The 22139-nt window shown below is 34.6% G+C and overlaps 1 protein-coding gene across 4 annotated transcripts in view; it reads right to left on the reverse strand.

Moving 5' to 3' along the window:
• Positions 1 to 22139, reverse strand: part of FZD3 (frizzled class receptor 3) — a 66719-nt gene that overhangs the window by 13965 nt on the left and 30615 nt on the right. For all 4 annotated transcript variants that reach the window (XM_036032031.1, XM_036032033.1, XM_036032032.1 and 1 more), the window contains one exon: positions 18258 to 19275. In XM_036032031.1, the coding sequence (XP_035887924.1) occupies positions 18258 to 19275 (1018 nt within the window). The remainder of the gene's footprint in view (positions 1 to 18257; positions 19276 to 22139) is intronic.

Consider the following 22139-nt stretch of genomic DNA (forward strand, 5'->3'; position numbering starts at 1 on the left):
GAATAGTATGAAACAAAGAAGCTATAAAAAGAAAAAACTTAAAACTTCTGCAGAACAAGAAACCATAAATCAAATTAATAGGTTAATGACTAACCAGGAATATTACTGCTAATTGTATTATCTATCAATAAAGCAAACCTAAGGAAAAGAATTTTAAGAAATTAATAAAGATAAAATAAATTAATTAGAAGACAAAAATAACTAATTAATAAATCAAAAAGTTGGTCCTTTGAAAAAGTAATAAGTAACCATTCTCTAGTCTGATCAAAACAGCAAAGGGAAGAAAAGAGCCCATGTGCACGTGTGTATACACACACACATGCAGAAATGGTAAGCAAACAGCTACAAAGACCCCAGAAACAAGCATAAAACTATACCTAACTCGCCCTGGCTGGTGTAGCTCAGTGGATTGGGCACGGGCTGAGAACCAAAGCATCGCAGGTTCGATTCCCAGTCAGGGCACATGCCTGGGTTGCAGGCCACGGCCCCCAGCAACCACACATTGATGCTTCTCTCTCTATCTCTTTCTCCCTCCCTTCCCTCTCTAAAGATAAATAAATAAAATATTAAAAAAAAACAAAACAAAACTATACCTAACTCAACAGACTCAATAAAACAATAAAATCTGTAGATGTCTCATTTTTTAATTGTTATGTAAACAGAATCCAACAGCAAATTCAAAAAAATATGTCTTAACCAAATATAGAAAAGCAAGGATGGTTCAATATTAGGAAACTGATTTATAAATTCAATACATGTATATACGCACCATATTTTGCCATGTATAATGTGCACCCATGTTTTTTGGCCCAAACTTTCAGAAAAAAAATCTATCATTTAAATTTTTTAATTAATTCATTTATTTATTTATATTTTAGATGCTTTTTTTGTATTATAATAGAATTTTAGCATTTATTTTTGAACATATTATGGTACAAGAAATTTTATGTAACAAATAATTTAAAATACAAGAAAAGATACAAGGTATTTCAGGTACTACCCATGTATAATGTACATGCTTATTTTTCCTTCAAAAACTTGGGCAAAAAAATGCACATTATACACAGCAAAATATGGTAATCATTTCCATGTATGCCAAAAAAGGGTACTGAATAAAATTATCCATCCTTGCTTTTTAAAAATTATAATAAGTACCCATTTATTAAAAATTGTAATAAAATTAAAATAGATGATAAAAGGCCCTTTAAGTGAGAAAATAAATTTATGTCATTCAAAAAGCCATACCATGTTTAACGGGAACACCAGAAGCTATTATTCTCATTAAAATCGGGAATACAAGAAGATCTACTACTATTAATTAACTTTATATCAACAGTTCTGACTGCAATTAGACAAAAAAGTATGAAAACTATAAAGGAGAGAAAATGTGTATTAATAAATAATATAATTTTAAGAAAATAAAGTAAAAACTATTACAAATCAAAAGCAAGGTGCAAAATACTGAAAACACCTTCAGATATACAAATAACAGTTACTAGGTAAAAGAAAATTCTTCATTTGCCATTGTTAGGGGCTAAACTGTGCCCTGACTGAAATTCTTATGTTGAAGTCCTAACTCTCAGTACCACAGAATGTGATTTATTTGGAGATGGAGCCTTTTTGAGAGGTAATTTCAGGATTAAATGAAATCATATAGGTGGGCCTCAAACCAATCTGACTGATGTCCTTATAAGAAGGGGAAATATGGACACACAGACAGCAAGGATGGATGCACAGTAAAAACCATGTGAGGAAAAAAGAGGGTGGGTGGCCACCCACCAGCCAAGGAGAGAGGCCTCAGAAGAAATCAACCATGTTGGCACCTCGATCTTGGACTTCCAACCTCCATAACTGTTGTTTAAGCCACCCAGTCTACGGTATTGTGTTTTGGCAGCACTAGTAAACTAATACTTCATAGTAATAAAAAGGATAAAACACCTAGGAATAAATTTTATAAGAAAAATAAGCAATGTATTAGAAACAGCTTTAAAATGCTTATAAAACATGTTCTTGGCTAGAAATATCACTATCATAAAAATGCAAATTCTCCTTGATTTAGTCATTAAATTTAGCACAGTTCCAATAAAAATACCAACAAAGTTATTTAGGAATTAAGTAAGATAATTCAAAAGTTCATACAGAAAAATAAAAAACATGCAAAACCAAAGAGTAAAATGCTAAAAACAGAATAGAAATGTATCATTAAGCTATAATAAAACTGTAGTACTGGGACATACACAGTTTTAGTATTTAATATATGTGATATTTTAAACCATTCAAAAAAAGATGAATTATTCAATAAATGGATTCTAGACATCTAGAAAAAAATATTTGCCCTAGCTGGCGTGGCCCAGTGTATTGAGCACAGGCCTGCGAACCAAAGGTTTGCTGGTTTGATTCCCAGCCAGGTCACATGCCTGGGATTCAAGCCAGGTCCCCAGTAGGGGGTATGCGAGGCAACCACACATTGATGTTTCTCTTCCTCTCTTTCTCCTTCCCCTCCCCTCTGTCTAAAAATAAGTAAATAAAATCTTAAAAAAAATTTTCCCTTCCAAGGTAACAATTTTATTTTTGAGGAATTTCATACTGTACATTTTCAAAGTTACATAAGAAAGCAAAAGTGTTATCCTCCTCTCATCCTAGAAATAATAGCATAAAATTTGTTTTTCAATCACGACACTGAGAAGTTTAGCATAGAAAATGAACAAAAAATGGGGGAAAGGCATTTAATATGTATTTCAGATTTCTTTGGTCAGGTTTATCCCCAGGTGGCATTAATATTTCTTATTTCAATTCATATTACCAAAACAGTAAAAACCTGGAAAAAATATAAACCTAGTGACTGAATACCGCATCTCATACCAAGACGAAATCCTACTAGATAAAAAATTCAAATATAAAAAAATGAAAAACACCCTGCTTGGCGTAGCTCAGTGGATTGAGCGTGGGCTGCAAACCAAAGTGTCGCAATCTCGATTCCCAGTCAGGGTACCTGCCTGCCTGGGTTGTAGGCCATGACCCCCAGCAACCGCACATTGATGTTTCTCTCTCTTTCTCCCTCCCTTCCCTCTCCAAAAATAAATAAATAAAATATTTTTTAAAAAATGAAAAAACAGCCATAAAGAAGCCAGAAAGAAGCCATAAAGAAGCCAGAAACAGCCAGAAAGAAGCCATAAATTTCAAGATGAAAGCTTTACTTTCAGGGTAGAGAGTAAGTATTTATCTATTACACGAAATCTAAAAGCCATGAAAGTAAGGATAAATAAATCCATCATAAAAGTGAAAATACATAAATAAAACTCCAACATTTTACATGGCTATAACTACTATAACATCCAAAAGACAATAAAAAAAAAAGACATAAAATTGTTGCAATTATAGCAGAGAAAGGGGTAGTTTTGTTAATAAAGAACTACAAATAAGAAAAAAATCCACAACCTGAAGAAAAATAGGTAAAATATACGGACAGTTTACAGAAAATACAAATATGAACAAAACCTCAATATTTTTTAAAAATTATAAAATTATGTTTATTTTTTAGCCTAGATCCAAAAAGCTGATAGCACACTGTATTATCAAATATGTGGAGAAATACACTTGTATATTACAAGTGAAAAATCCACACAACCTCTATAAGACAATTTGGCAATATTTATCATAAGTTTCCCCTTTGCAAAATTAAAGCTATATGTCAATTATATCTCAATAAAGTAATACCATTTTATCAAGCAATTATTTTAAAATGTATGCTGGATATATATTCAAATAAATGTGAAGTGATGTACGTGCAAAGATTGTTTACAATAGTAAAACATTATAAACAACGTGGTTTATCCAGTCAGTGACATACTATGTCATAAAAAAACTGAGGAAGCCTTTTCTATTTGGATATTGATCACCAAGATATATTGTTAAATGACAAAAAGGTGAAGTGTGCAGCTCTGGCTGGTGTGGCTCAGTGGATTGAGTGCTGGCCTGAGAACCAAAGGGTCACCAATTCGATTCCCAGTCAGGGCACATGCCTGGGTTGCACGCCAGATGCCCAGTGGGGGCACTCAAGAGGCAAACACACATTGATGTTTCTCTCCTTCTCTCTTTCTCCCTCCCTTCCCCTCTCAAATAAAATGTTAAAAAAAAATAAAAAAGGTGAAGTGTGCATAGTAACTACCATTTGAATAAAAAAGGGAAAAGGACTACACTTGCTTATATATACATAAACACTGTTCTGGTTACCTATTGCTGTGTAAGAAACCACACCAAAACTTAATGACTTAAAATAAGAATTTATTATTATCTCTGACAGTTCTGTGAGTCGACTGGGCTCAGTTGCATGACTCTGACTCGGGTTCTCAATGTAGCTGCAGTCAGATGACAGCTGCGGCTAGAATCATCTGAAAGTAAAACGGACCTGCAGAGACATATAAGATGGCTTCTTCACTCAAATGTCTGACATCTCATCGAGGACTGCTGGAAAAGGTGGGAGCTGGCTGAGGTTCTTCTCCCTCCCCTTCTCTCGCTCCCTCCCTCTCATGCAGCTGTCCATATAGCTTATCACTAGCTTGGGATTCCACACAGCTTGTGGTTTCAGAGCAGTCTGACTTCTTACTAGAGGCTGGCTTCTCCCAGAGCAAGCATTTTAAGAAAACTTGGCAAGAGCCGCAAGACTTCTTAAGATTTAGCCTTGGAGTCACGCAGAATCACTTCTGTTCACTGTACCAATCAAAAGAAGTCACAGAGCCAGCCCAATTCAAATAAAGGGAGTACAGAAGAGTGAGAAGTATGGTTCATTGGCTAGAGGCAGAGGTGGGGAGCATATTTCCAAAGAGTAGCTACCAAAATGTTATAAAAAATATAGAAATATATAAATAGTGGTTATATTGATGGGGAGGCATGTTTTCCCTCCAAGCGTGTTTTTTAAAATTTATTTATTTTTAGAGAGAGGGAAAGACAATGTGTAGTTGCCTCTTGTGCACCCCTTACCAGGGGTGGTGGAACCTGGTCTGCAACCCAGGTAGGTGCCTTGACCGGGAATTGAACCAGTGACCCTTTGGTTTGCAGGCCTGCACTCAATCCACTAAACCATACCAGTCAGGGCCCTCTAAGTATGTTTTATCATATTTTTTCCTGATATTTAGGAATATTTTAAAATGGAGGAAACCATTATGTGTGTAACATTTAGAAAACATATTTAGCCCTGGCTTGTGTGGCTCAGTGGATTGAGTGCCAGCCTGTGAACCAAAGGGTCACCAGTTTGATTCCCAGTTAGGGCACATGCCTGGGTTGTAGGCCAGGACCCCAGCTGGGGGCATGTGAAAGGCAACCACATACTGATGATTTTCCCTCTATTTCTCCCTCCCTTCTCCTCGCTCTAAAAAATAAATTAATAAATCATCTTAAAAATTTCAAAAAAACTTAACCAGGAAAACTTTTACCATATTAATGGAATGCCAAAAGCTCACATGATACAATGTAAATAGATTATGTATGATATGTATTAGTATATGTTCTACAAGTGAACTGCTCTAGGAAATTATCAAAAATTATATTGATATTTAACATATAGTATATAGTGAATATCATAAGTATCTAAAGCAAGTTATATAAATAAATGATCAACTAGATAGAAAACATGATGAATTATAACTAAATCAATGCCCACGACTTGCGTTCTGCATTTACACACACACATTGTCTTGTGACTTCTTTACATTCTGTTATGGCACATTACTTCTTGAAGGCAGATTTTCACATAATATTAAGAAAGAACAAATACATGTAGCGTATCAAATGAATTGAAACATAAAGTACTTAGAACTGTGCTTGACACCTAGTAAATGCTCAAACGTGTGGTACAAGGGCCTGTTGTCCCAAAAGTTACTAAAAGGTAGTAAGCTATCCTGTGGTGAATAAAATTTGGACATTATAATCCCTCCTTGGAGATTCACATGCACAGGAAAGGCCCCAGAAGTCCTGAAATAAGAAACTGTTTATCTTTGTTTATCCCTGTGTTTCTTGTGCTGCTATACACTTAAATTTCCCCCTGTGAAAATTAAGGGGTTGGAATATGTGAATTCTAAGGTTTATTCTAATAACCTATGACCCTAATAATCTTGAAAATTTTTCTAGGGGAATTAGAGACAAGCTTTCATTACGTCTATCAAATTTTGCTCCAAAAGTTATTTTCCTTTCACATGATTTAAAAATCTGTCATACCAATTAAAGTGTACATGTTAACCATGATTACACACATTTTTCAACTCACAAAGAAAACAGCAAGTTCCTATCAAAGTAGTGGGGGATAAGGGGAAGACTGTGACCACTGAAAAATATGCTTCAGTGGGCTGTGAACCAAAGTGTCACAGGTTTGATTCCCAGTCAGGGCACATGCCTGGGTTGCAGGCCATGGCACCCAGCAACCACACATTGATGTTTCTCTCTCTCTCTTTCTCCCTCCCTTCCCTCTCTAAAATAAATAAATAAATAAATAAAATCTTAAAAAAAAAGAAAAAGAAAAACATACTTCAAATACATGTTTATATTCAATGAATAGTGAGAAAACAATGACTGATTAAAGAAAATTACTTGTAAAGACATGGCTTACATAAATTTATATAATGAGGCTTAATGAAGATGAAGAGGCCAAGATGTAAAAATTGAAACTAGTAGAATTGTAATCAAAGAAGTATAGTGGGAGATTTCATCAGAATTGAGCAAAGAATTAGAGGCATTGTGTGATGTGAAAAGAGCACTGGCCTACACAATGTGACCTCCGTCAAATCACGTGTAAAGCAGGGGGCTTGAACTTAATGACTTTGGGGTTGCCTTCAATTGACCTCCTGCGGTCTAAAGCACTCCTCTTCAGAGGTATCATACAGTCCAATCTCTTTATTTACATGTGTCAAATCAAACTCTGGGAAGATGAAACAATCTGCGCAAGGTCATGTAGTTAATTAATTCAGTCACTTAAATACTTAGTGGCTACTAAGTCCTGGTTTAAGAGCTACTACATCTGTGAATGAGTCTAAAAACTCCCTGCCCTTTTGAGCTTACATTCTAGGGAGGGGTAAAGAAAGGGTGTGTGTAGAGTGCTACAATAAACAAGGAAATAAAGAAGTCTAGTAATTTCACATGGTAATAAACTCAGAACTAAAGCAGGTTAGGGAATAGCGTTTGGGATGTGGTGTGGTGTGTGGGGCATGTATTTGAGATCAAAGTGGTCAGAAAAGTAACAGAACATTTAAGCAGGAATCTGGAGTATATTCTGCAGCAAGAGTATGTCAAGAAGAAGGAGCAGGAACAATCACTGTTATCTCTGAAGAACAACAGCCCAGCAGGGCTACAGCTGAGCACAAAAGGAGAATTGTGGGAAATAAGTCAAAGAATTAGACAGGGGCGAAATTATGTATGGCCTCACAGGTAATGGTAGAAATTATGGTTTATATTCTAAGGGTAATAGGGAGCCATTACAGGGTTTTGTTTGAAGGAGCAGCATAATCTCATTTTGTCAAAAGATCACCCTGGCTACTGTGTTAATAAATTGTAAAGGAACACAAGTAGAAGCAAACAGATGAACTGGAAGGACACAGTGGAAGTACGAGCTTGGACTATGGTAGAAATGGTGTTGATGGACTGTGTGTGATGAGCTATGTGAGAAAGAGCACACAAAGATGGTTCCAAATTTGGGTCTGGGCAATTTGTGAATGAGGATACCATTTACTGAATGGGGAAGAACTGGGAACAGGACGTAGGAAAAAGGTTTAGCGAGAAAAATGAAGAGTTCTATTTAGATATGTTAAGTTGGACATGCCCTGTAGACTTCTAAATTGAAGTATTATGTAAACAGATATACATCTGGAACTGAAACAAAATTGGGCTATGAAAATATATAAGATTATCTGGAAAAGGGAAATAAAAAAGAGCTTAGGTGAGAAACCATATCTTGTTACTTCTATAGAATTTTAAACTGCATTGCACTGTCTTTCATAAACTAGAAATACTGCCTATGTAACAGAAATGCTTGAATTAAAGAAGAATGCTCAAAACAAGATCAGCAATAATGCCAACAACCAAAACCTTCAATTAGGCCAGGAAGTACAGAGAATTAGAGGAGAAAGGGATGGAACATGGAGCATTTTATATGATAAAGTTCTGGCTAAAGCCAAAATTCCAGGGAAAACAGGTCAGCACCTGCCCATGACAGAGATACAGTGAGAAAGCAACTCCAGCAACACCTGTTGTGTGAACATGCCATTAGGCAAAGAGCACTGGAGCCAGAGGAACTGGGGAAGAATGGTCAAGCTATTGCTATAAAGAAAGGAGGTTTCCCTTATAAATAAGGAAAAAGAAAATGGGAAATGCATTATTATCCAGTTGTAAAACACTTAAGAAACCCCTCAAAAATTCAGGCAGTGAGTATGTAAAACAAAATATGTACCAGCTAGAAAGACAAGGCCCACTAAAACAAATATTTAAACAAAGGAATACAATGTTCAGTTTTTATTTTAAAATAATCTTATAATGAACTAAATGCCTCTAATTTTTTTTAAAATCCACTAAATATTTCAATTCCTTGTATAATTAAAATGGACAAATAAGAAACTTCAAAGTATTCTCTATTATAGCTGTCCATTAAAAACACTGTATTCCTTTCAATGTTAAAATATATCAAATTAACAAAAAATCCACCTGATGTATTTCTTTGATCTATTTCCTGAAAACTGTGGGGAACCCCGGCAGAGAAGGGAGCTATAAACTATCTTCTGAACAACTCATCTCCACTAACATCACTCTAATTTTAATCAACAGAATTTTGCAATATGACTTTATTCAACCACAATACAGAAAATATTTTTCCATTTTTTTTGTTCTCCCAATTTAGATCCATAATACACCAAAGATGCTGGGGCTTAAACTCTTTTTAATTAAATTGAAAAAAATTATTCATGCCAAAGGGGGAAAAATATTGCAAAAAAAGAAACCCACCAAGGGTATATCAATGGATTCTGTGGTGGCCTACAGTTAATTATTGTTTCTGAAACCTTGGCTTTGAATCAGGTTGGCAGAGTTCTTGGCTTCTTTCCCTATCAAGTAGAATCTATACTTTACTCAATGGAGACACATACTGCAGTAGGATTACTTTCATAAAAAAAAAAAGATTCATTACAAAATGTTGGCTTATACCGCACCTGTCGTCATCAAAGCCCACATAACAATAAATTATTGATCAGGCTCATGCAGAGTCTATCATGTTGGTAAGTGAAAGTAGTTCTAGAATGGAGGTCTTCTATCTCTTGTGCAGGTTTTACACTGCACTGCTCTATCTGCCTTTACTTGTACTTGTTTTGAAAGATCCTACTTGCTCTATCAGATATAAAGACTATAATACTATAGTGATTAAGACAATGATAGGAGATTAAACAAAGAAAACAGACTATGGAAAAGAATGGCGAAATAAGTTTCACATATGGAAACTTTATATATAAGGCAGTGTTACAGTTCACTGGAGAAAGGATGGACTAGTTATTAAATGGTGCTACCTAGATATCTACATATTTAAAAAGTGGGATCTCCTCCTCAGACCCAATACAATACTAAATTCTATAGATTAAAAATTCACACCTGGCCCTGACCAGGTGGCTCAGCTGGTTGAAGCACTGTCCCATAAACCAAAAGGTTGTGATTTGCTTCCCCATCAGGGACATTCCTAAATGGCAGGTTTCATCCCAGGTCAGGGGTGCAGGGGGGACAGGACAACGACGACGCATACTGGAGGCAACCAATCCTCTCTTGCTCTCTCTCACTCCCTCTCTCTGTAACATCAATAAACAATATCCTTTTTTTTCTTAAAAACATTTTTTAAATCCACACCTGAAGCCCTGGCTGGCGTAGCTCAGTGGATTGAGCACGAGCTACGAACCAAAGTGTTGCAGGTTCAATTCCCAGTCAGGGTACATGCCTGGGTTGCAGGCCATGACCCCCAGCAACCTCACATTGATGTTTCTCCCTCACTTTCTTCTTCCATTCCCTCTCTAAAAATAAATAAATAAAATCTTTAAAAAAATCCACACCTGAAAAGCAAAAAACTTTAGAATTGTAGAAGAAAAGAATTATTGTTTATGATCTTGGGGTAGAGATTTCAGAAACAAGATACAATTTTTTAAAAACACAAGAAAAAGATGGATAAATAATATACATTAAATTTTTAAATTTCTGCTCATCAAAAGACATGATTTAAAAAGTGAAAAGCCAAGCTAGATATCTGTAATGTATAAAACAAAGAATTGTAATTCAAAAATATGAGTGTATAAACAAGCAATTTACAGAACTCTAAACAGCTAATAAACATAAGTTCAATCTCACTAGTAATCAAGAAAATACAAATCTAACTAGCAATGAGGATGGCCAATAAGACAAAAATTAAAAAGTCTGATGACACCAAGTAATGATGAAGATTGTTCTATATCCTTACTGGCAATCCTCATTGCTGTACTTTCATATGGGATTCTAATTGGTTCAGTAACTTGCAATTTGGCAACACCTGGTAAAGTTGAAGATTCACACATATTATGACCCAACATTTCCATTTTGAGGTATATATTATAGGGAACCCAGGTGGACACACAAAAATATTCATAGCAGCATTATTTGTAATAGAGGAAAAACAGGATACAACCTAAATATCCTTTAAATCTGACAGGGGTGTCCAACCTTTTGGCGTCTCTGCTCTACACTTAAGAGTTAGTTGTCTTGGGCCACACATTAAACACATAAACACTAACAAAAACTGATGAGACTGACTGATGAGCAAAAAAAAGTTTTAAGTAAATTTAAAATTTTGTGTTGGGCTACATTCATAGCCATAGTGGGCTGCGGGTTGCACGCCCCTGTGTAAAACAGATAAACAAATGTGATATACACAACATAGTGTGGAACAGCAGGGGAAGCAAACAAACACACACATATTACCATAGGCAAATCTCACAGCCATAATGAATGACAAAAACAAGCTGCAAGAAGTACATACAGCTTTGACACTATAAAGTTTTAAAATACTTAACCTAACACTACATCTTATTTAGGAAAAATATGTATCAACAAATAAATATACAAAAACAACAAATCCTGGGTGATAGTTTAGAAGGGAGATTAGATCACGAAAACAGAAACTAGCATTTTGTTAGTGTTTTCTCTATTAAATGACTGGTAGATCTATTGGCATTCAATGTGCAGTATTATTCTTTATTCACATCTTTACGTCAGAAACATTTATAATACCTTTCAAAAAGAAAAGACAAAAGAACGTGAAAGCTCCTACAATTATAATATAGTTTGTTCCTCTCAGGGAGGTAATTAATAGTTTTGAAATTAAAGCAAAACTAGGTAAGGTAACTAAAGTAATGAGCCAGCAAGTAATTCACCTCTTTAACTAGGTATAACTCATTCCCAGTTCTATATCCGTGTATCTTCCTTTTACTCTCTACATTTATGTTCTCCCATTGTTGGTCCATCAATTTATGTGCAACCCTACAAAAAACAAGTATAGTAAGTTGGGATTTCAATTTCCAAGCTTTCCTTTTATCATTAGAGGAAATCATAAAGTACAAACTCCACATTTCAAATACTTTGCAAATAATCTCATTTCCTTTTCAAAACATAGAGATTACCTTCTTAAAATAATTCTCTCTTCTAAATTCAAGAATGACAAATGCAAAATTTAGGTCCTAATTAACTTTACCAATGACTGCTGTAAAACTCTGGATGATGTTAACTTTCGGGTTAAAAAAAAAACATTTAAAAAAATTTATCCCATTACTTAAGGAACACGTAACTTGTCAAGTGAGAGACTAGAGATAGGCAAAGAGATGAGAAAATGACCTGATGAGTACACTGACAGGAAATAAAGTAGAGTTTGCCTGGTTGAGAAGCAGTTGATTGATACGGAGTATAACGCTTGTTCAAAGTAACCACAGACTATTATTATGAAGATTTATTAGGGCACCTGGATATATTTAGTGCACCTATTATTTAATTAATCTCATAGAAAATTCACAAATGAGGTAAAAAAGGCTTAAAGTCAAAAGTCACTCAAGAACTGAGTGAAAACAACACAATTATCTCAATTCTATTTTAATATTCCTTTGCTTTGACGGAATTATGAAATAGAAAATTTCACTCCTTCAGAAGTTACATTTGATGAAACAAAGCACACCTAGAACTTTCACCCCAATTATACCCAAGGAAAAAAAATTATCATCACTCTGATGTTATTTTAGTCTTATAAACTATAAATACTCCGGAAATGGAACAGGATACTGAATACATATACTTAATAATGGATGCAACAAAACTGGGAAATAAATATTTAAAAAACTGGGAAACAAACACTTTAAAAAGTAGAATTTTTGCTTAATCTTATTCACATGAAGAACTCTAATCTTCATTCCCAGTATATGATACCCATTCTTCATGTAAAAATCATAATCCCTCTTTTTTGGATTGAAAAAATAAACTATTGGTTTTCCCAAAAAAACAAATCAAATGAAAGGTAGATCATTTTGAAAAGTCCCATTCTCTCTTCCAAATACAAACTGCAGAATAATCAGAAAACAATTTCTAATTAGTTTGTTATTAAGTGTAGAATAATGAAAAAGAAAACATGGCGTAGACTTTGCCAAGCATTACTCCAACAGATCAACTTCCTCAGCCCTGTAAAAACTGTTTAGGGCATAGACCATGTTCAGAAGGAAATTCTTTGAAACGCCTCAAAATCGTTTTGCAAGTTCATGATTTATAACAAGAAAATAAGAATTTAATAAGGAAACTAAAGGAACAAATAAATAGAAAGATATTCCATGTTCAAGGATTTAATAGTGTTAAAATGTCCAAACTACTCAAAGCAATCTTACAGATTCAATACAATGTTTATCAAAATCCCAGTGGCATTTTTCACAGAAGTAGAACAATCCTAAAATTCGTATGGAACCACAAAAGACTCCATAAAGCCAAAGTAATCTTGAGAAAGAAGAACAAAGCTAGAGGTATCACATTCCCTGATTTCAAACTATATTACAAGTCTATAGTAATCAAAACAATGTTACGGTGTGAAACAGACATATAGATCAATAGAACACAAGAGAAAACACAGAAATAAACCTATGCATATATGATCAATTAATTTAAAACAAAGGAGCCAAGAATATACAATAGGAAAGGACAGTTTCATCAATAAGTGGTACTGGGATAACTGGGCGGCAACATACAAAAAATAAAAAATAAAAGATCCCAGACCACTTTCTCACACCATAAACAAAAATTAACTCAAAATGGATTAAAGATTTGAACATAAGACCTGAATCCACAAAACTCCTAGAAGGAAACATAGGCGGTAAGCTTCTTGACATTGGTCTTGGAGAAAATTTTTTGGATCTAATACCAAAAGCAAATAAAACAAAAGCAATAATAAACAAGTGGGACTATACTGAACTAAAAAGCTTCTGCAAAGCACAGGGAACCATCAACAACATAAAGAGATAGCCCACTGAATGGAGGAAAATATTTTCAAATCATATATTTCAAAGGGGTTAATACCCAAAATAAATTACAAACTTGTATAGCTCAACAGCAAAAAATTAATCTGACAGAAGATGAAGGAGAACTGACTTGGGATGGTGAACACATAATACAATACACAGATGAAGTATTATAGAACTGTACACCTGAAACCTTTATAATTTTATTAATCAACTTCACCCCAATAAATTCAATAAAAATTTTTAAAAAGAAAAAAACGGGCAGAAGAGATAAATAGACATTTTCCTGAAGAAGAGCCCTATGAGGGGCAGAGAGAAAAAAAAAAAGGAGAGTGGGAAAGGGCATTTTGTCAGGATTTCTAGATCATCATTGACTGATTTCTGAAACAACTCATTTGTTTTAGCATTGATCCAATTATGGTCTATGTATACATTTTGCCCTATTTTTTTCTACTGGATCTTCAGTGTAGTTTTTAAACCTACAAATTAGTTATTAGTACTTTATAGACATAATGTTTAGCTTTATATACATGCTTAGAATTTTATTTCCTCATTTCTTCTTGCATCTCCTTTCATCCAAAGATCACTTTTTTAAAAGATTTTACCAGATATATCTGCAGTTAAAGACTTAAACTGAATTTACAGCTTAATCTGTTTATCAGAGCCCCGAATATTAATAACTTGTATGCTTTAATATACTTATCCAAAAGTGCCATTTGACAGCATTTTACAACCTGCACATTATAATAGTATTAATAGTTTTCTACAAATTTCTTTTAATATTCTATATTTCTATAATATAATATTTTCCTATTAAATAAGAAACTTAGAATATTTTTTCAGGGAATTCTTACTTTTTCCCTCTATTATGGACACTAAACAATTCTGAGGAAAAATTAGTTTGATACTAGGAAGTCACAGGTAAGATATTTACCACTTTAAATATTAATAACAGGAAAAAAGATTAGTAGCACTATATATTGAACAAAAATATTCACTGTCCCTAATATCTCATGGTCCTTTCATAAACGATGATTCCTTTTGGAATTGCCTGGTAAAGAAGCACTCTTATCAGAAAATGAAGCTAAAATCGTAAGTTGGATGTGACATATTGTATTTCTGTATTTTTTTGAATCAAGACTAGATAAACAGCAGATGGGGTGCCTTGTGTGGCTAAAAGAATACTAATAATGTTTTCTGTTTGTTTTGTATAAAAAATTTTATTTTTAGAATTCTATAAATGGCTCCCATGTAAATTTGATACTTAGCTAAGCTGCTTGTATTATGATAAGACATTTCTATCATTGAAACACAGGTTCTAGGTATCAAAATTCCTTGGGATACATAGCACTGCATTAGATGGATAAAAGAGATTTAAAAAATGAACAGGCATTTTAGGAAAGAAAATGTGTTCTTTTGAAAATTGAAAAGAAATGTTTAATAGAAAAAACCATGATTATAGTACAGAATATCGGAAATAACACTTTTTCAAGCTTTAAGAAGTATGCACCTGTAGCTGTAGAATATTGAAATTTTCCTTTATGCAAGGCACTCTAGCAAGAAGTTTAAATTTACTTTCTCCTTTAATCTTCATAGCCACCCATAAGACAGGTATTACTATATGTAACATTATTTCCTACATTTTACATGAGGAAGGTGAGGACCAAAATGTTAGAGATAAGACATAAACCCAGCCTGTCTGCCTTTAAAGCCCATGTTTTTTGCCCTGGCTGGCGTAGCTCAGTGGATTGAGCGCGGGCTGTGAACCAAAGCGTTGCAGGTTCGATTCCCAGTCAGGGCACATGCCTGGGTTGCAGGCCATGACCCCCAGCAACCGCACATTGATGTTTCTCTCTCTCTCTCTTTCTCCCTCCCTTCCCTCTCTAAAAAATAAATAAATAAAATCTTAAAAAATTAAAAAAAAAAGCCCATGTTTTTAACCAATATGTTACATTGCAATACTTTTTTAGAAATATCAACAACCTTTGGGACTTGTAACTATTTCACAAAATGCTTTGAGCCTCTTAGAAGGCACTAAATAGAGGAAATTACTTAAAAAAAAAACCAAATATTTGGAAAATTACTAATATGTTAAATAATATATCAGATGGAAATGCACTTTAAGAATAAACTTTACTAATATGAAATTGTAAAATAGACATTATTCTGACAACTCAGGCTATGTATATTTCATAATTAATTCTGGATTCAGGCAAAAAATACTACTTTCTCAAGTATTATTTAATACGCATTTTGAGAAAAATATTCTTGCTAAAATCAGTTAGTACAACATATTTTAAAATCTAAGCAGTAAATTTCTGTTTACAGCAAGGATACCATTTTAAATGTTTTTAAACCCTTTATACAAGCCCATTTTTCTTCAAACTATGGATTTAAATACAAGCCATTTGCATTAACTACAACTGGTATTTTAAAACAATTTGACAACTGCTGCACAAACTGATTTTTCAAATATCTGAGGGGGACCAAATATATGGTGACTGAAAATGACCTATATGATCTTGTTAACCAGTATCACTCCAACAAATTTAGTAAAAAGACAATATTTGAAAGCTATTGATAATAGCTCTAGTTTGGGTGGGCTATACTTTGCTGACTACTGATCTACTGTTAATGTGTGTAAGCCATATTCTTTCTTTTTGCTTTAACTTCTTCCCTTTAGAGTGGCAGGAATGAAGCCATACTATCTATATCATAAGGTGGTTGTGGGTATCAAATAAGATCACAGGTTTTACCCACAATGAAGTTTATACAGGTAAGAGTTCATATTTATAACACTTTATGTTTTTTGAACAAGCCAAATTTAACTCAACACCTATTACTTAAGATTGAAAAGCAAGAGTCACAAGGGAGTTCCTGGGATTCATACAAGGAATAAAACTTCAATCATACTTCCACTAATCTTCCAGAACAGCCTCTCAGCTACTATGCTGAAAAAAAAAAGTTAACATACTGGAAAAGAAAAATACGGCAGGGAATTTAAAAATGCATGTATGTGAGTATTAATCTATGAGGTGTTAGTGAGAAAAACATCCCCTTCCATCAGAATTGGGAAAACTTTTCTATGAAGAAAGGCCAGAAATTCCCAACTTGAAGTAATAAAAGGCATATACATATACATACATACATACATATATGAATACATAAAGTTGTTTGGGGCCAGTATGGAAAAATGAATGAGTGACCAAAGTGGTTAATAATGTTTTTTTGGTTAAACTTTAAATAACTAATTAATGCACTTCAAAAATCAAGAGATATTCACCATGCATGAGTTGAATTTTCAAGAATTCAGAAAAACAAAGTATAGTTGACCACTGAACAACACAGATTTGAACTACGTGGGCCACTTATATGCAGATTTTTTACAATAAATACACAGTCAGTCCTCCGTATCCCCAAGTTTTGCAACTGTGGGTTCAACCAACTGCTGACTGTATGTATGCACTATTCTATGCCATTTTATAAAAGGGGCTTGAGTATCATGGATTTTGGTATCCATGGGGTTCCTGGGAACAATTCCCTGTAGATATCAAAGGATAACTATAGTTACGTTTTGGGGAAGTCAAAAGTTATACACAGATTTTCTATTGCATGGGGGTTGGCACCCCTAATCTCCACATTATTCAAGGGTCAACTGTAATTCTAAAGAAAAGCAGAAGAAACAAAGTAAGGTAATGACAGAAATAACTGAACTAAAAAGATAATCCTCTAGTAAGATTGATCAAGGGAAGAAAAAAAAAGATCATACTTTAGAACCAAAAAAGTAAATAGTAACAATTTTCAAAATAAAAAAATGTGAATAGCTTTATACCAATTTATTTGAAAAGATGAAATGTTTTTAGAAAAATATTAAACCCCAAAAATGCCTCAAGAAGAAATAAAAGACCTGAATAAAACAATTATGATTAAAGAAAACTTGTCTTAAAAGGAAGAAGAGAGGGTGATAGCTACCAGTAGCACAGTTCCAGAGAAGGTTTTAAGACGAGAGAGATAAATACTTAGCATCAACTCCTCTGAATTACTTGCCTTGTTCCACCCCTTTCCTAGGACTAAATCCCAGATGAATGTGAGCAAGTTACTACACATTTCTAAGCCTCAAATGAGACAGATGTTTAAGAACTCTACAGAAGGAACCTAAATAAATGATCTCCAAAGTTCTTTCTACATCTAAAATTCTATGATTATGATTATCTAATCTCTTTAAACTAAAAGGGAAGTTACAAAATACTCAGTATGCAAAAGAGAAAAACCAAGACCAATTAAGAGATGAGCTGGCTTGTATAACTGCATTCTATTACTTTTGCAAAACTGTTAAACAATTAATTCCTATTTTGAATATCAGTAAGATTTCCACAAAAAGATAGTGCCTTTTTTGTTAGAGTTGGTAAAGTGCTTCTTGCCCTCAAAGCTGCAGACTTCTGAAGAATCCAGAAGCAACTGTTTTGAGGTAACAGAAGTAAATTGCTTAAAAGCCCATAGCTTAGACTTGTAAAAGCTGAATTTTAAAAGAAAGATGTTTATAGAGACATGTGCATGACATTATTACTACAATATATTTTGTTCATTATCTTCACTTTAAACTTTTCATGTACAAGTTGAAGGTTCATGAAGAGTTTTTAAAAAACCCAGCTAAGATTAGCTCTTTATAGCAATATATCCTCTTTTCACTATTACATATTCTGAAATTTAGAACAAGGTATCCCTTACCTGATATGGGCATGGAATGTGATATTCTCTGCAGCGTTCTTGTATCCATGTTGTTTCCCAGATGCCACGGTAAGCTTGCTCGTAAAAGTAGCATCCAATTACAACCAAGAGTGGTACGAGATAAAGAATGCTGAAAACACCAATCCGGATCATAAACTTCACCAATTTATCTTGGTTCTCCTTTTCTAATGGAATCTCAATTCGGACTCTGTTTAGTGATATAATGCCAGCTAAGAGGAGTGAAATTCCAACCACCACGTATAGGCAGAGGGGTGCAAGAACAAAATATCTCAATGCATCAACATCGTAGAGGCCAACAAAACACACGCCACTGATATTGTCACCTTCAATTTTATTCATCGCTAAAAGGATGATAGTTAGAGTTCCAGGGATGCCCCATGCACTGGCGTGAAACAGCAATGCTTTCTTCTCAATAGCTTCACTGCCCCACTTTGGCACAGCTGCCAAGAACCATGTGATGGTAAGAATTACCCACCAAACACTGCCAGCCATAGTAAAAAAATAAAGTACCATAAAAAGCATGGTACAGGCTTTATTATGAGATCCTTGTGTTACTGTGGAGGCCTTATACTGTGCAGGGCTAGATGCGTTGCAGGCTACTCGGTCCTCAAGCAAAAACCCGATGAAGAAAATTAAGGATACCATCATGTAGCAGACTGCATAAAATATAATAGGTCTTTCAGGATAACGGAATCTTGTGACATCAATCAAAAAAGTTAAAAAAGTAAACAACGTGGCAGAGAGGCAAATGATTGAAATCAATCCTATGAAATATCGAGCAAATGAAAGTTCTTCTCTCCTAAAGTACATATTTGGACAAGGAGGTGAACAATCACGCACACGCAGAAAAGAATAACCAAGGTCAGGATCAATTTTCAACTCTCGGGGACACCAAAAACCATAGTCCCTCTGTACTGCCACTGGGGCTCCTTCAGTAGGATCTCCAGCTAAATTCAGATCCACAAGTCGAGGGTATGGCTCATCACAATCTGGGAACCTAAAAAATACAAAATGAGAACCATTTTACTTATTGGGAAATCTATTGAGACCTAACAATTTGGATTTCCAAATTTAGCACCTGTGACCTTAATATTTATTATTATGTCCTGGGAGCACATTACAATAAGTAGAAATAAAGTAAATAGTGATACCTTCTGTGTGGATAATACAACTAGATTTTCATAGTTGACCAAAAATGATAAGGTTTTATACTTGTTTGTTTTTAAAACAGTAGTTTTTCTTAAAACAGTCAAGCATAGCCATCAAAAAAGTATATATATATATATATAAACTGTTTATTTAGGACACACAATATAAACATATATAAAATAAGTAAATGTAAATGTATAGCTACAAGAGAATAGAAGCTGGAAGTTAATTTTGTCTAACTGCAGTATAGTCCTCAATATCCTCTAGATCCAAATAGAACTTAAACATGAGTTAAAAATATTCCCTAAATGCATGGCCCAAGGTATTTCGAGTTAGATTAGCATTTTAAAATCATTACAAGTGGCTTAGTTTTTAGGGTTTTTTTCTTTTCATTTTATAGTCACTCTCTGCTTATCATATTAGTTAATTAAAGGCCTTCCAAGGTCTCCAATGTCAACTAGTTCTTTTCTACCACCCCGAATTTCTTTGCAACCCATTGCATTCTCTAATTCAGTTATTCTCAAGCTTTAAAGTGAATGAAAAAACTTAAGGTCCTTTTTCTAAAGTGTAAATTCTTGGTCCCCACCACCACAAATCAGTATAATTCCAGTATACCTGTGCTAGAGCCCAAGAAATGTGCATCTTAACAATTTTTCAGATCCAAAGACTTGAGAAAGTATCACAGCCTCAGGACAAAGAAAACACAGTTGTAGTGCAGACACACTTACATGGCTAAGGGTACCATTCTCACAAACTTCTTGCATCTTCAAATTTCTTTCCAGTAACAGTTTCTACACCTTTCAGATGCCCACTAACTAAATGTTGACTAGTTTATATGCATCAAATAGTTTCCAAGAAACTATCATTGATATTGTTTGCCAAATGCATGCATAACCTTGTGCTGTAGCAGATTAAACTTTTATTTTCCAATATAAACCATTTTCTTCACAGGGCTTGGAATTATAAAACCTAAAAACAGAAACTTACTGCATTCAGGCATTTATTGGAATCCTGCAGTATATGCCAGGGGGTTAACATACAGACAAAAGAACAAAAAATACAAAACAGGATCTCTATCCTTGAGTCTAAAAGGAGATAGACACTTGTAAAAACAACATAAAATACCGCAGTGTGATAACGAACCAATCAAATCTATATAAAGTATAAACTGATATAGTGAAGGATTAATTATTTCAGGGGAAGAGGTTATAAAAGACTTCAATTTTGAATCAGTATTTGCCAGTATTGAAGTATGCCAAACAGTACTTCTGCAAGAAAGGCAAGCAAAAGCATCAAGGTCTGAACAGGATGTGTTTAGTATTGCTAGAACTTGAGGTGTGCATGACTTGTAACAAGAGATGAGGTTGGAGAGGTAAGCATGTTGCAGAAATATATGTGTGTGTGTGTCTGTGTGTATGCACATGCATATATACATAAACAATGACATAAAATTTAAAACTATGCAAAGTAATACTATATATTTTTACAGATGTATTTGTATACCCAAATGCCAATTCAACACATATATGCCCTTCACTCTTTAAGCTTTCCAAAACCAAACTCTTAAAGTCTACTTCTTAGATTTCTCCATCTCAAGTGATAATTCCATTCTTCTGGTTTGCTTGGGCCAAAACCTTGGGGTCATAATCTTTGAAGTCCGTTCTCTCTCATTAACACCTCACAATCTACCAGCAAATCCTGCCATTCTACTCTGTGATATATCCAGAATCTGACAACTTCTCTTTTTCTCCATGGCTGCCCCCCAATTTGAGACACCTGCACCTCTTTCCTGGACTTCCGGGAGTGGCTTCCAATTGCTGATCTCCACTTCCACACAGCAGCCACACCTGTGCTCAGATCATGTTTCTTCTGCTCAAAATCCTCCAATGGCTTGCTTCCCTTCTCACTCGGAGTCAAATCCAAATTCTATGCCAGAGCTACAAAACGCCCCCCACCCCCCAGTACTTTTCTGATATTAGTTTATCTTTCCATTTTCCCTTACTCACTGGGCTCTAGCCCCTTTGGTCTCCTTGTTGTTCTCTGACTATATATACCAAGCATGCTTCCACTCAGAACCTTTAAACTGGCTGCTGTTTCCTCACCTGGACTGTTTTTCTCTAACTATCTGTATTATTTTGTTCTTTCACTTATACTTAGGTCCCTGTTCAATGCCTCCTTATCAAAAAGGCTTCCCTTATGTCTCTACAAAAAAAGAGTCCTTCTGCTTCCCTATATTGTATCACTATCACCTAACTCTACTCTTTCTTAGTAGCCATTCCTTACCATCTGACATTATCTATGTGATATCTCCCGCCACTAGCACTTCAGCTCCGTAAGAACAGAGACATTTTGTTCACCACTTGTCTTCAACATAGAATAGTGCCCAGCACAGAGAACACATCCAGTATTTGTTGAATTAATGATTGTTGAATAAATATTTTCATGTAGCCCTACCCAAGACCGGGGTGTCAAACTCATTTTCACTGGGGGCCACATCAGCCTCTGGTTGTCTTCAAAGGGCTGAATGTAATCTTAGGATTGTATAAATGTAACTACTTAACAGTTAAAAGAAAGCTCAGCACTGCCGCTGGGTAAAAACAAGGTGCCGGGCCAGATAAAACAAGGTGGACGGCCATATTTGGCCCATGGGCCTTGTGCTTGCCACCTGTGAATTAGAAGATGACTAGGAGCAGTCTGGAAGACAGATTTGAG

Source organism: Phyllostomus discolor, chromosome 8 (genome assembly GCF_004126475.2).
Source record: "Phyllostomus discolor isolate MPI-MPIP mPhyDis1 chromosome 8, mPhyDis1.pri.v3, whole genome shotgun sequence".
Lineage (NCBI taxonomy): Eukaryota > Metazoa > Chordata > Mammalia > Chiroptera > Phyllostomidae > Phyllostomus > Phyllostomus discolor.